The 15,815-nt window shown below is 27.9% G+C and overlaps 1 protein-coding gene across 1 annotated transcript; it reads right to left on the bottom strand.

The window, feature by feature from the left end:
• Positions 1-2,694: 2,694 nt before the first annotated feature.
• On the bottom strand, positions 2,695-15,346 carry LOC130672267 (vesicular glutamate transporter 1). Its single transcript, XM_057476726.1, has 9 exons — positions 15,253-15,346; positions 12,672-12,807; positions 11,105-11,337; positions 10,699-11,012; positions 8,896-9,070; positions 8,510-8,802; positions 8,055-8,435; positions 6,966-7,175; positions 2,695-6,891 (listed from the first exon to the last, which is right to left on the bottom strand). Exons 2-9 carry the CDS (start codon positions 12,743-12,745, stop codon positions 6,661-6,663), a joined length of 1,911 nt encoding a protein of 636 aa, XP_057332709.1. The 5' UTR covers positions 12,746-12,807; positions 15,253-15,346; the 3' UTR covers positions 2,695-6,660.
• Between the last annotated feature and the right edge of the window lie 469 nt (positions 15,347-15,815).

Here is a 15,815-nt window from a genome sequence, read left to right as displayed (position 1 = left end):
GAACATAATTTTTAATTTTATACACTACCGTTAATTTAAAAAAAAAAAATAAAATAAAAATTTTTAATTATTGTCCTTACAAATTATTACTTTGATAAATATTTTTTAAAAATTACTTTTTATTTAATTAAACATTTTTATTGTCGATATAATTGATACACTTTATATTAAATATATCGATAAAATTCGTATCAATTAATTTATTATCTATTTTTATAATTAATTATCAATTATTAATTTAATAAATAAATTAATACACCAATTAATTAATTTTTAATTATAATATATACAATAAAATCAAGCGAACAAAATTTCTTTATTGTTTCGAGATATGATTTGTAGTTTTAATCAATCGAGTACACCCATAATTAAATTACATTCAAACCCCGTAAAAAAAATTTTTTAATTAATTAATTAACTGCCAAAAAATTTAATTAAATATTTTTGATCTATTGTCTAATACAGAGGTACGATGTTTGAATATTTAATAAATAATTAACATTTATGTACAAAAAAAAAATTATATATTTTTTTTCATTCACGCAATCGCAAACAATTAATTAATAAAATCATTTATTATTTCTAAAAAAAAGCAACAGACTGAACTAATTCATAACAACTATTTATTATTACTAATTATTATTATTATTATTATTATTATTATTATTATTATTATTATTATTATTACTATTATTATTAATAATAAACAATAATAATAATAAAAAAAAAATTTCGGCACTTTACACACGAGTATATTTTATTGTCATAAAATTATTATTTTTTCTTAATATATATATAAATATATCAGAATTATTGTTCGACAGCATCAGCACTTAGCTTATTATCATTATTATTTATTTATTATCAGTATTCTTATATATTTATTTTTATTTATTTATTTATTTATTTATTGGAATTAAATATATAATTAAAGATATATTTTTTTGGAGATCAGGGATCGACTATCAACTCAACACATCTCAATACTATTAGGCCCGATACTACCTCCAATCTAATGATAATTTTATTTATTATTTATATAAATATGTATATATTTTTTCTACGTTTCCTTTTGCCGATCAGATAAATCATTTATTTTATTTTATTCTTTTCTTTTATTTTCATCATTGACATTTGGAGAATTTTTTTTATTATTAATAGTTATTTAATATAATCTATTTTATTCATTTTTCACTTCAGACACTAATATATTTATTTATATATTTTTTTTTATCAAAAGCAATACGTATTTCGTGGAAACTAATAAATTTATTTCTAAACGAACGCGTTAATTAGTCGGTAAATGTCGACACAGAAGACGTTTTCGGTATAGTATATGTCAAAGATTCATTTCCGAACATCTTATTGGTTAATCAGCATATAAGTATACTCAATAGTATATATAAGATGCGCAAGCGGTTGTGCGCAACGTAACCTAGTAAATGGAAGGCGTGAATATGAAAAATTAAAAGTTTTCCCTGATTAAACCACTGAATTCGATCGAATTAAACAGAATTAAATTTTTAATTCTATTTAATTCAGATAAATTCTGTTAATTCGGTACGTAACTTAAAAATGAATTCTGTCTAATTCGGCAGGAAAACCAGAATTTTTCCAAATTAAAACGAATTTAAATAATTCTATTCGGTTTAATTCTGATTAATTCGAAAATAATTCTCCATTTTCTGGTTCTGAATCCGAATTGAACTGAATTAAAATGAATTTGAAATTTTTAAATCGGTTTTATTCTGTTTAATTCAAATTTAAATTTTTAATTCAGTTGAATTCTGTTTTGCAGAATTCGACAGAATATAATAGAATTAAAATTTTTAATTCTATTTAATTCAGAAAAATTCTCTTAATTCGGTACCTAATTTAAAAATGAATTCTGTCTAATTCGGCAGGGAAACCAAAAATAATCAAAATTAAAACGAATTCGAATAATTCTATTCGGTTTAATTCTGATTAATTAGAAAATAATTCTCCAATTTCTGATTCTGAATCCGAATTAAACGGAATTAAAACGAATTTGAAATTTTTAAATCGGTTTTATTCTGTTTAATTCAAATTCAAATTTTCAATTCAGTTTAATTCTGTTTTGCAGAATTCGACAGAATATAACAGAATTAAAATTTTTAATTCGCTCGAATTCAGTTGTTTAATCGGGGTTACCCAAATAATTTTCATACACAGTAAAAAAAAGGGTGTAGTGTGGGTGTTAGGTTTCGCGGTGTTAAATTTAACTCCAGAATATAGAGGGGATGATTTTTTATTTGAATTATTTATAAAAAAAAAAAAAAATAACGCAGAGTAAAATACAAAAAGTAAAAATTCGTAGATTCGATGACTGAAATATGAACATATTTTATAATAAAACATTTTTATATTTAATTTTTGATATTATTGTAAACAATTTACGATTTTTTAATGATTTCCGTAAATAATGAGGAATAAAAATTTTGACTTTTTAAATTTACAGTAAAAAAAATACGATGCTGAAGTTAGCAGACAATTTAAAATTTTTGAATTTTATTTTGAAGAAAAAAATAAACTGATAAAATGCACATGTAGAAAATTGAAAAGACTACAAGTGCATTTTTTTAAAATATTTTTTTTTTTATAATTTATCGTCCAAAAAAAATCCAAAAATTATTAGAAGGCTAGCTTCAGTATCAAAAAAATTCTACATATTGCTTTCGATAAAAGTATAGAACCTATCATTTGAATAATGATATATATATATTAATATATAAATAATTTGGCTTTTTTTCTAAATATAAAATTTTTATCTCTAACATTAAATAAAAAATCAAGGACTACAATATTTTTTAAATAAATAACAGTAAATTATTTCTACAACAAAAAAAATTAGTTTTCGTTTTAACGTCAAGTAAATTAATAAATATAGGGAGCTATTAATGTCTAATTAATTATAACCATCGTTAAAATTTTACGATGGTCTATCTATATATTTTTTATATTAACATTTCGCTCGTTACCTCATCGTTATTATTTACCATTATATTTTTTTTCAAGCATCAACATTTCAATAATTAATTTTTTTTTTTGTTAATTACGTTTGTTATTTATATTCATATAGATATTGCCATAATTTTCATACAACTGAATCGATCTGCGTACAACGCACTCGATCACCATCGACCCATCGAGGGATACATATATGTTTATATTTAGATATATATATTTTATTAATATAATCAATAATCGACAATATCATTTATTATAACGCATGTATATGAATATTTATATTTTTTAAATTATTTAAATGTTTTATTACTCGCTTTAAAAAGGTCTCGCGTAAATTGACTAATTTCTCACGATGAGTTTCGTTTTTATCAAATTTATTTTTTTATGTTCGAGAATTCGTAAATTATATTAATTATTCATACAATTTAATTAATTTATAATTATATAATATTGCAATAATTTTAACTAATTTTTTTTCTTTAATAAAAAACAAAATTTACGCAAATATTTCCTCCACATAAATCCAGAACTCAAAAAAAAAAAATTATAGTACTGCTTTATACTTTGATTTTACTAATTATTTGATTTATTTATTTATTTTGATTAAATTAAATTTTTGATCTGTTAATTGTCAATATTTCCATTTTTTTTATCGTACAGTAGACATTTTATTTTCTTGAACTATAAATAGTTAATTTATACCCTGATGGAAATTTTTCGGACTTTTCTCTGAGAAACTCTGAAAAAGTCTTTATTAGATCTTTACACTGTAAAAAATTCGGAGTGAATCCGGAGTGAATTGGGAGTAAAATAAAATCCGAATTCACTCCGGATTAACTCCGCCACTCGGAGTTCCGGAGTTTTTAAAAAAATCACTCCGCATCCGGAGTGAATTGGGAGTTTTTTTTAGCGGAGTGATTGCGGAGTGACCCGGATTTTATTTCACTCCCAATTCACTCCGGTCCGGAGTTTTAATACTTAAATAAATTTATATTCATTTATATGAAACTGCTAAACAATGTGTGTGTGTGTGTGTATGTGTGTGCGAGTGTGTGTTTACGTGCATGTGTGTGTTTGGGTGTCTGCAGGTGTTTGTGTGCGTGTGTGCAAATGTGTGCATGTGTGAAAATTTGTGCGTGTGTGCAAATGTGTGCGTGTGTGCCTAAATATGTATGTGTGTATGTGTGTGCATATCAGGTGATCAATAATGTAATACGCGAATTTTTACTTCGATTTTATTATGTGGAGTTATATTTTATTAATAATATTTTCAAAACTCTCCGGAGTGAATTTTACTCCGGAGGGATTAAATTAATAAAAAATTATCTACTCCGCGAAAACTCCCCTGCGGAGTGAATAATTAAAAATTCATTCACTCCGGATTTAATCCGCATTCACTCCGCGAATTTTTCACAGTGTAGAACTGAGTTTTTCAGAGAAAATTACGAAAAATTTTCACCAGGGTAACATTCGGAGTCATTATTTTGTAAATAGAAAATTGCTAGTTCGATTCCATCTCTTGGCATTTCTTAATCCAAAAAATTTATTACAACCTCCTCATTCACTCTGTATGCAGAGTAATTTTTTTTTGACTCCGAAATTCCGAATGACGGAGTGAATTCTGATTCAAATGAAATTCATAATCACTCCCGCTTTTTTACAGTTTAAAATACGCAACAGTGAACTTCCGTCTTTACATTCTGGGCACAAATTTCCAAGTAATGTCTACTGTGTAATTAAAAAGAGCCAGGAAATGAGTAACACTCGATACATAATATTTATTTATTAATTAATTAACTAATTAATCACTTGCTAAGACTTTCATCGTTAATATACTTTCAATTACTTTCATATTTTTAAATATTTATAACTATCTTTATGTGAATATGTTTCAAAAAATTCATATATTTAGTATTTATAAAAAAAAAGGTAACTAATTAATGAACTTTCAATGTTTGATACTTCCTCAAAAATATTAGTACGTATATCAATTAATTTATTGCTACTTAATAAAATAAATTAATTAATACCTAAAAGTATCAGGCAATTGTGCTCTATTATTTTGTCTCTCCATTATTGTCTCCACAAATCGTGTATATTTATTAATCCATCGGTTTATTTTATTAATTTACGTATTGTCATTTTTATCATATTTATTTTTATTGTAAATTTTCTATTAAATAAATAAAATATTTATATATCAAATGTGCTGTCAGTCAGACGTGCGATTAAAAACAAGTGCATTTATTTTATAATTTATCATTATTTTTCATTACTCAATTCCAGTAAATAAATTTTCAATTTTTAATTATTGTCAGTTAATTTAATTATCAATATTTTTTTTTTGTACGCAGAAAAAAATAATTTCTTGGCCCAACAAATTTTTCGCATCATAAATTCAAGACAAAAATATTCTTGTCAATAAATTTTTTCTAGTCCGGAGAAAATTTTTCGATAAAATTTACCCTGCAATTAAAAGTAAATCTGGCTCGAAAAAAAAATAAATACGGAAAGAATAAAAACATTCGTTTTGTTTTATTTTTTTTTATTTAAAAATTACTCGAAATTAGGTATTTTTACCCCACACAGAAAAAAAAAAATTCTTGACTGAAGGTAAATATTCTTGATTCAAGAAAATTTTTTTGGAGACCTAAATTTTCTCAGATAACGTAGAAATCTCGACCAAGACGAATTTTTTTTGACCAAGACAAATTCTCTTGGCTCAAGAAAATCTTGACTTGGTTCCCGAAAACGTTTGTCTTCAAAAATATTTTCTTGACTCAAGATAACTTTTTTTTCTGTGCATAATTGAATACTATGTAGAAAAAGACGAGTAATTATTCATGCAAGCCCAGTTTTACTTACTATTTACGAGTAAAATTTATTAGATAATTTTCCCCGTGTACAGCCGAACTCCATTAACTCAGAACTTCCCCTCAATCTTGACCCCCACTCGAGCTACGCTGTCTCCCACCCGCTCCTCGACATTTGTATGTCTCTGTATATTTATCTATATATTATTCATATAGACGTAAGAGCGCATGCGTATAGTTTTCTTTTAAAGAAGAAGGGGCATCCGTTAACTCGGAAGTTCCAAGAAATTTCCGCTCCTCCGTAAACTAACCGTCCGAGTTAATGGAGTTCTGTAGAAAATTTTTCCCTTCAACTCATTGCGTCAAGAAATTTTTTTTCTGTGTGAATTTAAATTCCAATCAATTCCTGGTTATTCAAAAAATTCTATTAATTTTTATTTACGCAATTTTTTTTTTTATAAAAAATACTTTCAATATTTTTTTATTATTTTTTTTAAATACTTTCTTCGTTGGCTCGTAGCACTATCATCTGTCCTCTTAGGTATTGTATTTTTTTTTTTTTTTCCAAGAGGAAATATAAATATATTTATTTAATATTTTTAAAATAACATATAAATTTATTTTTATACTTTCATTGTTTTCTTTTTCTTAAATATATTTTTTTTACTTTCATATATTTATTTAAGTCTCAATAATTCAAATATTTTTTTTGTTTCAATTAAAAAAAAAAATTCAAACTCAAAATTACTGTGATAATTTTGAGACTCAAATTATCGGCGGGAAAAAATTAAAAATGTACGCACCTGGTCGACGAACGGAGTGATAATTGAATTAAAAATAAAAAATACTTGTCATAAATTTAATCCCATTGCTGGTGATGCTGCTGCATGACATCATGGGAGTAATCGTCGAGTGTCGGTGGTTGAACTTGGCTCTCCTGTATGCTGCTGGCGAATGGATTGGACGAATGAAAAGGATTCGAATTGTTTGTCGTTGACCCGTAATTTATTACCGGTTGGCTACTATGCGTACTGGCTTCAGTCTGTTCATTGTCATTCCAGCCCGCATTTGCATCAATCGATGGCTGTTTCTGTGACAAATAAATAAATTAATTAATTAATTAGCTGATGGATTGTATAAATAAACCGACGAATGATAACTTACGATGAATTCCGATTGCATAACTTTGGGCGGTGGCGGTATTGGCGGTTTATTTTGCCCGAGATCGTCTAGTGGATTCCAACTGCCTTGTTCGTCTACTGCTGGGTCAGCCCACGGTTGTAATTCTCCGGAACAAAAAATTCCGTAGAATGTTACTCCGAAAAAGTGCACGCATGCCGCCATTATGAAGACATTTCTCCAACTTTCTGCGTCCTTTAATTTTAAAAACAATTACGTTTAAGTTTTTAGTACTCGGTATTTTAATTGGAAGGCACATGGAAAAAAATTTACTGTTACAGCAACAGGACAAATCCTGTGGGAGCAGCAGGACAAAATCCTGTTGCAGCAACAGGATTTTTCCTGTGAAATCAATAGGATAAGGCACAAGTTTCATGTATTTCATGTAATTTTTTTTTTGTCAGTATAATAAAATTTCAAAATTTGAAAAAAACTTCAACTTTTCAACGAAAATTCTAATTTAAAAAAAATCAACTTCAAAAAAAATTTTTAATTTTTTTCCAAATTTTAATTTTTTCCAAATTTTTAATTTTTTTCCAAATTTTAATTTTTTCCAAATTTTAATTTTTTTCCAAATTTTAATTTTTTTCCAAGTTTTGAATTTTTTTTCGAATTTTTAAATTTCATCATACGGACAAAAAAAATTGGTGCATGAAATTTGTTCCTTATTCTATTGATTCCACAGGAAAAATCCTGTTGCTATAACAGGATTTTTTCCTGCTGCTGCAACAGTAAATTTTTTTCCGTGCAGCTGCAAACTTTTGGAAATTTTTTTTTTTTAATTTTCTCAGACATTTAATATTTGAACCAGAGTACAAATTTATCAATAATTCAAATTTTTATTGAAATCTAGGAAAAGTTGACCCTGAGGTAAAATGGGCCATGATTGTAAAAAAAAAATTTCAACTCAATAAGACCCGACTAATTTTTATAAATTTCAACTAAAAATTTTTAAGGAAAAAATTTTTTTTTGTCTGCAATTTAGTGCCTAATTTTTCTTGGGCATCTGTAAAAAATCTGAATGCTCAAGATCGGTCCAGAAGCAGACCCTTGGAATAAAAAAATAAAAATTACCTTGTTCTTGGTGACAGTATCGACGAAAAAGGGAACAAGCAGCCCAGCGATCGTTCCAATGCCATTAGACATTCCCATCAAAATACTAGCGTACCGTGGCGCGATGTCAAGGTGATTGACATTGAACCCAGAAATAGCGAACCCGCTGCAAGCGACTCCAATAGTCAGAGCTACAGTCGCACCTGCGCCATTTCTGTGAGTAGTTGCATTGGCAACAACCAGGAAAAATAATGCCTCCATACCAAAACCTCCGCAATTGAACAATTTTCTGACATTGGTAGTCGTCATTCTTCCTGTTTTACGTAAATGATCCGCGAGCAATCCACCGCACGGTACGATTATTGTCATCAGCAAATGCGGCAACGACCCAATGACTCCAGTCTGTTATTAAATTTAAATAAATAGTATTATTATTATTTTTAATTATCTACCGAGTAAGTTTAGTTACTAGTTACCTCAACTAAAGGCATGTCGAATGACTCGTGCATAAATCGAGCCTGGAACAGGACCAGCAAATAAAAGTTCCACGAACGACAGAAATTAGCAACGATTATTGCGTAGACTGGCATAGATGTGAAAAATTTGCGCCACGGGGTTGACGAGAAGGTGGGAATCGGTTGCGTGTTTACTGCTTGACCCAACGAGTCTTCTATGTAACGCAATTCCTGGGCTGAAATGCACGGATGCTTCGATGGACGCTCGAATCCCAGCCAGAGCCAGAAGCACCACCAAATTAATCCGCAGACGCCTAGAAAAATAGTTAGCGAGTCATTTTTTCGGTATTGATTGGCTGGGTTGTGTTCGTTAATTTTTTAAAAATGGAGGATGTGTGGACAGTTACCGTAAAAGTAAAAAGACGCTTGCCAGCCGAATGAATTGCTCAGTAAAGCAGAAAGTGGCATTCCGATAACAACTGCGGCGTACGAACCACAAAAAGCGAGAGTTGCTAGTCTTGATCTCTCCAATGGCGGTGCCCAGTATTTCCAGATACCGTGACAAGCTGGATAAGTTACTCCCTAATAAATAAATATATCAGAAGTGAAATCATAAATTTTTTATAAAATTTTTACTGCACTCAGAAAATTAAATAATTGTGTTTATTATCCTAAATTTTTAACTCCAATCATCTAGGATGATCAGGGATGGTAATTAATATTATTGATTGCAATGAAAAAATTGATCGAAAATTCAATAATTTTCACGTAGGGGGAGGGCAAAATGGGCCCCCTAAAATTTTCGGCATGAAAAGTTTTCGGGGAGGGGGGGAAATTACGCCCCAAAATGATTCGAGGCACTCAAAATTTTAAGGAGCCCATTTCCCTCCCCCCCTTCCCCTTATTGAATTAATTGTTATTCTAATTACCTTAGATGGTAACTATTATAATTTCTGATGGTAACTGTTACCATCAGAAATTATAAATATAACTATTTAGAATAATAATAGTAATTAACTCTAGTTAACATACATGACCGTAACAATTATCATCCAGATGATAAATATTACGATCTAGATGATTTACACAATCATCTAGATGATATTCACTACTGTCAGATTGATAGTAAAAATTTTACCATCACTAGATGATAATTCCTATCATTTAATTTTATCAGTGTGTAATAATTTTTTTAAATTATGGCGGTTAGTTTAAATTTTTATCACACGTACGCTGTAAAAAATCGGGAGTGAATACCGATTTTTTTTCAATTAGAATTCACTCCGTCACTCAAAGTCCCAGAGTTTGAAAAATATATCACTCCGTGTACGGGTGAATAGGGAGTTTGTTTTTCGCGGATTAATTTTAGAGAGGTGGGGATTTTATTTCGATCCGCATCCACTTCGGAGTTTTAATATTAAAATAAACTCCCCGTTTAATTTCAAACTCCGTAAATTTTTCCCGGGTCAAAAATAAAACTTGATTCAGGCTCGCTTCGCCCTATTTTCTTTTGAAGTTATCGATTTGCCGATGATTTTTTGATAAGATCTCGACTTTTTCGACTTAAATTTAATTTTTTTAAACTTTTTGAACTTTTTTCATCTTAGTTTCAACTTATTCGTCTTTACTTTGAGCACGATAGTCATTCACATTACTTTTGATTTGCTAAACCAAGTCGAAAAAAGTCATTTATTCGCCTTACTTTCGCCTTAATATATCAAAATTATTTCACTTTAGTTCTGACTTTTTCGACTTATAATTTAAGTCGAATAAGTCTACATCAAGTCAGTTTCGACTTGATTTAGACTTTTTCGCCTTACATTTTAAGTCGAATAAATCTAAACCAAGTCAATTTCGACTTGATCTTGACTTTTTCGTCTTAAAATTTAAGTCGAATAAGTCTAGACCAAGTCAATTTCGACTTGATTTCAACTTTTTCGTCTTAAATCGTGACTAAGTAAGCCAGTTAAGTCTAAACCAAGGCGAAAACTTAATATATTTCATAGCTCCGTAAAAAAAGTCGAGTTTGTCTTATGAAAAACAGCTCCAAATTTCGACTTGGTAAATCAAGTTTTATTTTTGACCCGGGTAGCGAAGCAAAAATTTAAAAAAAATTCATCTGATTTTGCGTCGTGGTTAAGAAAAATTTCCTGTCCGGTTTCGCCCGAGTCAATTAAATTATACACGAATGTCAAACTGATAGTAATTACCTCGACAAGTCCTTTGCATACTTGGACACACATATCGACAGCAGCATGAATAGACAAAGCACCAGGTACAAGAAGATTTAAGAACGAGGACGCAGCAATAGCCATTCCGAATATCCTATTTGCAGGATAAAGCGAGGCCAGAAAACCACCGGGCACTTGAGTCACCAGGTATCCCCAAAAAAATGACGAGTCCAACAAACCCTCGGTGCTGTAGGTCCAATTAAACTTCGCTTGCCCGTCACTGTTTGTGTCGTTCTTCATTATTAATTTCGCCATGCTCATATTACACCTCATACCGAAAGAAATTACGAAACCTGAAGACATGATTAGTTTTTAAAGGTAATTATTTACGCAATACTCAATTTTGTAAATTAAAAATGAATTAGTAAAGTGCTTAGGTACCCACCTAAGCATGCGAGGGTGGCGATCGTGTACCTCTTGGACAAACAAGGACACTCGGGCATACAATAAGTGTCGATGTGACGTAAGGGCGGTCTCTCGGGTTCTGGCAGCGAGTCGAAGGACCCACGGGGCTGTAAATCTCTGTCTCGTTCGAATCCCATGTTCTCTTTAGCACTTTCATTGTTTGGCATCGCAAACTCTTCATATCCACGCTGGTTTCTTCTCTCGATACGCATTCTATGTTTGCATTTAAATCAATTAAATTTATCTCGTAAATTCATTTCCTACTAAACAATAAACCGCCGTCTCATTTTTTTCATTATCGTGCTCATTTTCTACGACTTTTGTCTGGCGACAATAGAAAATATTTTTTTTTTAAGTCCGAAAATAAACGCAGCACAGTTTGAGGTTTGAGAAAAATTAATTACTGGATAATTAAAAAATTATTTTTAAAAAATTAGGGATGAAACTTTTAAAAAATTATGATCCTGAAGTTAGCAGACAATTAGTAATTTTCGGATTTTTTTTTTTCACCAAATCAATTGCAAAAAAATAAAATAAAAATATGCACATGTAGAAAATTTGAAAAATTACAGGTGCAATTTTTTCAAAGATTTTTTTTTTAGGATTATTGTCTAAAAAAAAAATCCAAAAATTATTAGACGTCTGCTAACTTCAATATCATAAAAAATTTAAATTTGAAAGATGAAAATTTTCAGTCTCGATGTACAGGCGTTCGAAGATCGATGAAAAGTAAAAATAATTTTTGAAAGGCATCTTTGCAGGGAAATTAACATAATTTGCTGTCTATCGAGACTGTTTTATCAAAATTAAATTAACCACACAATCTATTTTATGGATATATATTTAGAAGTAAGTGGCTTTTAATGTTAGGAAACTCGAGATGCAGTAACGATATTTAACATTTAACTCATTAGTTTATAAATATTTCAAACAATAAATAAATAAATAAATTTTGAAAAATGAACTAATTTTAAAAAAATGTAGTCATTGACTCATTAGTTATTTTTTTTAGTTATCAAAAATACACTCGTCTAAAAAATTAATTGACCCGATCAAAAAAATTTTTTGAAAATATCCCGAAGTTTGTAGACAATTATAAATTTTCTGATTTTTTTTTTTAACATAAAAATTACAAAATTAGAAAAACTAAAAAAATGCACATGTAGACAATTAAAAAATCTATGGGTGTAATTTTTTTAAATATTTTTTTTTTATAATTTATCGTTTCTAAAAAAATTCAAAAATTATTAGACGTCGGTTATCATAAAAAAATAAGATCTTTATTTAAAATAAAAAATTGGCTCGATTGAAAAATTTGAAACCTTGACATAAAAATTCTAAGCCTTCACATAAACTCGGAGTCAAAATCATATATCACAATAAAAATTAATATATAAAAAAAAAGTAACTTGTATTTAAAAAAAAAAAGGATTTTGGCAGAAGAAAAATTTTGCATAAAAAAAAAAAAAAACAAATTTTCTTAGAACTAGAAAAATTTCTGGTACAAAAAAATTATTTTTTTCTGTACAGTAATAATAATAACTTACTCAGCAAGTTTCCCATCAACCCTGGATTTAATTGTCGCGAGGGCTCCGAGACCCGCTGCCGCGATTCCGGACATCTTTAAATTATTGGGGTTGCTCTTGGATTAATATTTATGTTGGTATTGTTTTTTTGCAGCCCCTAGTGGAGAAAAAAAACCAGTAGTAATTTAATTAATTATCTCTTCCGTTTTCTAAACATCAATTCAATAATTTGCAGTCGGTCACACATTTCATACAGCAAAATTAATGATGAATAATGACCGAATTTTAATCATCTATATCTGTCTGGTAAATAAAATAAACGGACCCTGGTTACGTAAAATATAAAAGTTATAAAATACAAGTAGTAAATGCGTTACGTCGACAAGTGAGTACAGCAAATCCACAGGGGTTGAATTTTATAGTAGGGATGTTTATTTAGAGTAGTTGCCCATCTACCCTTCTAATCCCCAGTGCTTTCGAGGGATCGTCTCTCGAGAATAGAAAAAAAAAGTTAAGGAACGAAAGGAGTGAAAAGAGAGAACTACTTGAGATTTAACTGATATATTTTCAACGATCTGAGGATTTAAGAAACGTTTCATCGGTTATATTTTATCAGTATAAATATTTTATCTGATAAAAATAATAATAATAATTTTTATTATTATTATTATTATTATTCTATTGCTATTATTATTATTACTATTATAAATACTATTACTATTCTTATTGGCATTATTATTATTATTATTATTATTATTATTATTATTATTATTATTATTATTATTATTATTATTATTATTATTATTATTATTATTATTATTATTATTATTATTATTATTATTATTATTATTATTATTATTATTATTATTATTATTATTATTATTCTATTGCTATTATTATTATTACTATTATTAATACTATTACTATTCTTATTGGCATTATTATTATTATTATTATTATTATTATTATTATTATTATTATTATTATTATTATTATTATTATTATTATTATTCTATTGCTAATATTATTATTACTATTATAAATACTATTACTATTATTATCGGTATTATTATTATTATTATTATTATTATTATTATTATTATTATTATTATTATTATTATTATTATTATTATTATTATTCTTATTCTATTGCTATTATTATTATTACTATTATAAATACTAGTACTATTATTATTGGTATTACTATTATTATTATTATTATTATTATTGTTATTATTATTATTATTATTATTATTATTATTATTATTATTTATTTGAATCCTTACAAATAGCAAAATTACTCAAATTTCAATTGGCCTGTAATTGAACCCCCGCAATTATAATTTACAAAATTACTCAAATCATAACTTTATTATTGGTATATATTTTATAATAAAAAATATGACATGTGATTTTATATACAGTTTGAATTTTTTTTTAAATTCTAATGGAAATAATAGAGATAAGAAACATGTAATTATTTAACGTTTTTTAATGATAGTAATTTTATGATGGGAAGATCTAGATATATATACATATATATATGTAGATGAATAGATAAATAGATATAGAAATATTTAAATAAAAAAATGACGTGACATGATAATGGAGAGTACAAAGGAAAAAAAAAACATGCACGTGTTTTTATGGATAAATGAGTGAGGGTAAAATCTTGTACGGGAATAAGAAGGGTGGCGGGAAGTAATCGTAATGGACTGTCACGGCAATTGACCAATACGTTAACGTTTGCCATTAATGGTTTGATGTCTTTTTTTTTATTGTTGTCTCCGGGGCATTGTCAGATTCTTCATTATATTTATCGCTCATAACTTTTGAGTACAATTGTAATTTACTATTTTAACTTTTTAAATATCGACTTTTAAATATACCAACTATTCATTATGATACTGAAGTTAGCCGACGTCTTATAATTTTTTGATTTTGTTTAAAAACTATAAGTCATTAAAAAAAAAAAAAAAATTTTCAAAAATTGCACCTACAGTCTTCTTAATTTTTTACATGCGCATTTTTTCACTTATGGTTTTTTTGTAATCGGTTTGTTAGAATAAAAATCCGAAAACTATAAATTGTCTACTAACTTCAGAATCACGTATTCATTAAATGCCAGTGGTAAATAATTAGTAGGATATTTTTATGACAAGTCATCCCCGAAAAATTTTAGCCACTATCGATCGTCACGAATGACTTACGCGCTTATAGACTACCAAATATATGCAATTCATATATTTTTTTGAAATTGAGATAAAAAAAAGTTTTTTTTATTTAAAAAAACAAAAATTATTTTATAAATTTTCACAAAATTTTTCACTTTTAATAAACAAAAATTTTCACTAAAAATTCACTAATTTTATCACTTGCAAATACTTTCACATAAAATATATATATATACATTTATACATATGTATATGTATATATATATATCACTATTAAATATTCACAACTATTGATCACTTGCAAGAAATTGCAACATCAAAGACCAAAAAATTCAAAAAAAAAAAATCTTTCAAAAAAAAAAAATCACAAATTTCATTAACAATAATAATAATGTATTAATAAATCGATTATAGATAATGAGACTCACCAATAATTAAGTCCAGGTGAGAGTAAATGCGGAGTGGGTTCGAAAGCGCGGGATCGCGACGAAGAACGTCGTCGTCGTCCTCGTCGTCGTTGAGTTCGTCGGTTCCTCGGAAAGCTCGAACTCCCGGCGCCAGCGCATTTACATCTGTCACTCCCATTGGCCGTAGATTCACGACGCATCGATATCACTGGCCAATAATATTAACAACAACCCCTTCTCAAAATGACCCTAGGCGGAGCTTTTCCTGGTTTTACCTGTCATAATAATAATCATCGTCATCGTAATTATAATTATAATAATAATCATAATCATAATCATCATAACAACAATGAACTGAAAAACTACAATCGAGTTTACTACAATCTCCACATAAATTAAGAAAAATCTTGGACCAAATTAATTATTTTTTCTTAATTAGTGTCCATCTTCATGGCAAAAAATTTTTTTATCATTAAATCACATGACAGATTTTTGTACACAGAAAAAAAGGATTTCTTGGCGCAAAAAATTTTTTCTTGTTCTAAGAAAATTTTTACTTGACCCAAGAAATTTTTTGTATTATA

The sequence above is a fragment of the Microplitis mediator genome, chromosome 1 (genome assembly GCF_029852145.1).
Source record: "Microplitis mediator isolate UGA2020A chromosome 1, iyMicMedi2.1, whole genome shotgun sequence".
Lineage (NCBI taxonomy): Eukaryota > Metazoa > Arthropoda > Insecta > Hymenoptera > Braconidae > Microplitis > Microplitis mediator.
Note: the sequence above shows the minus strand (reverse complement) of the source record. Positions and strands in the feature narration are given on the sequence as shown.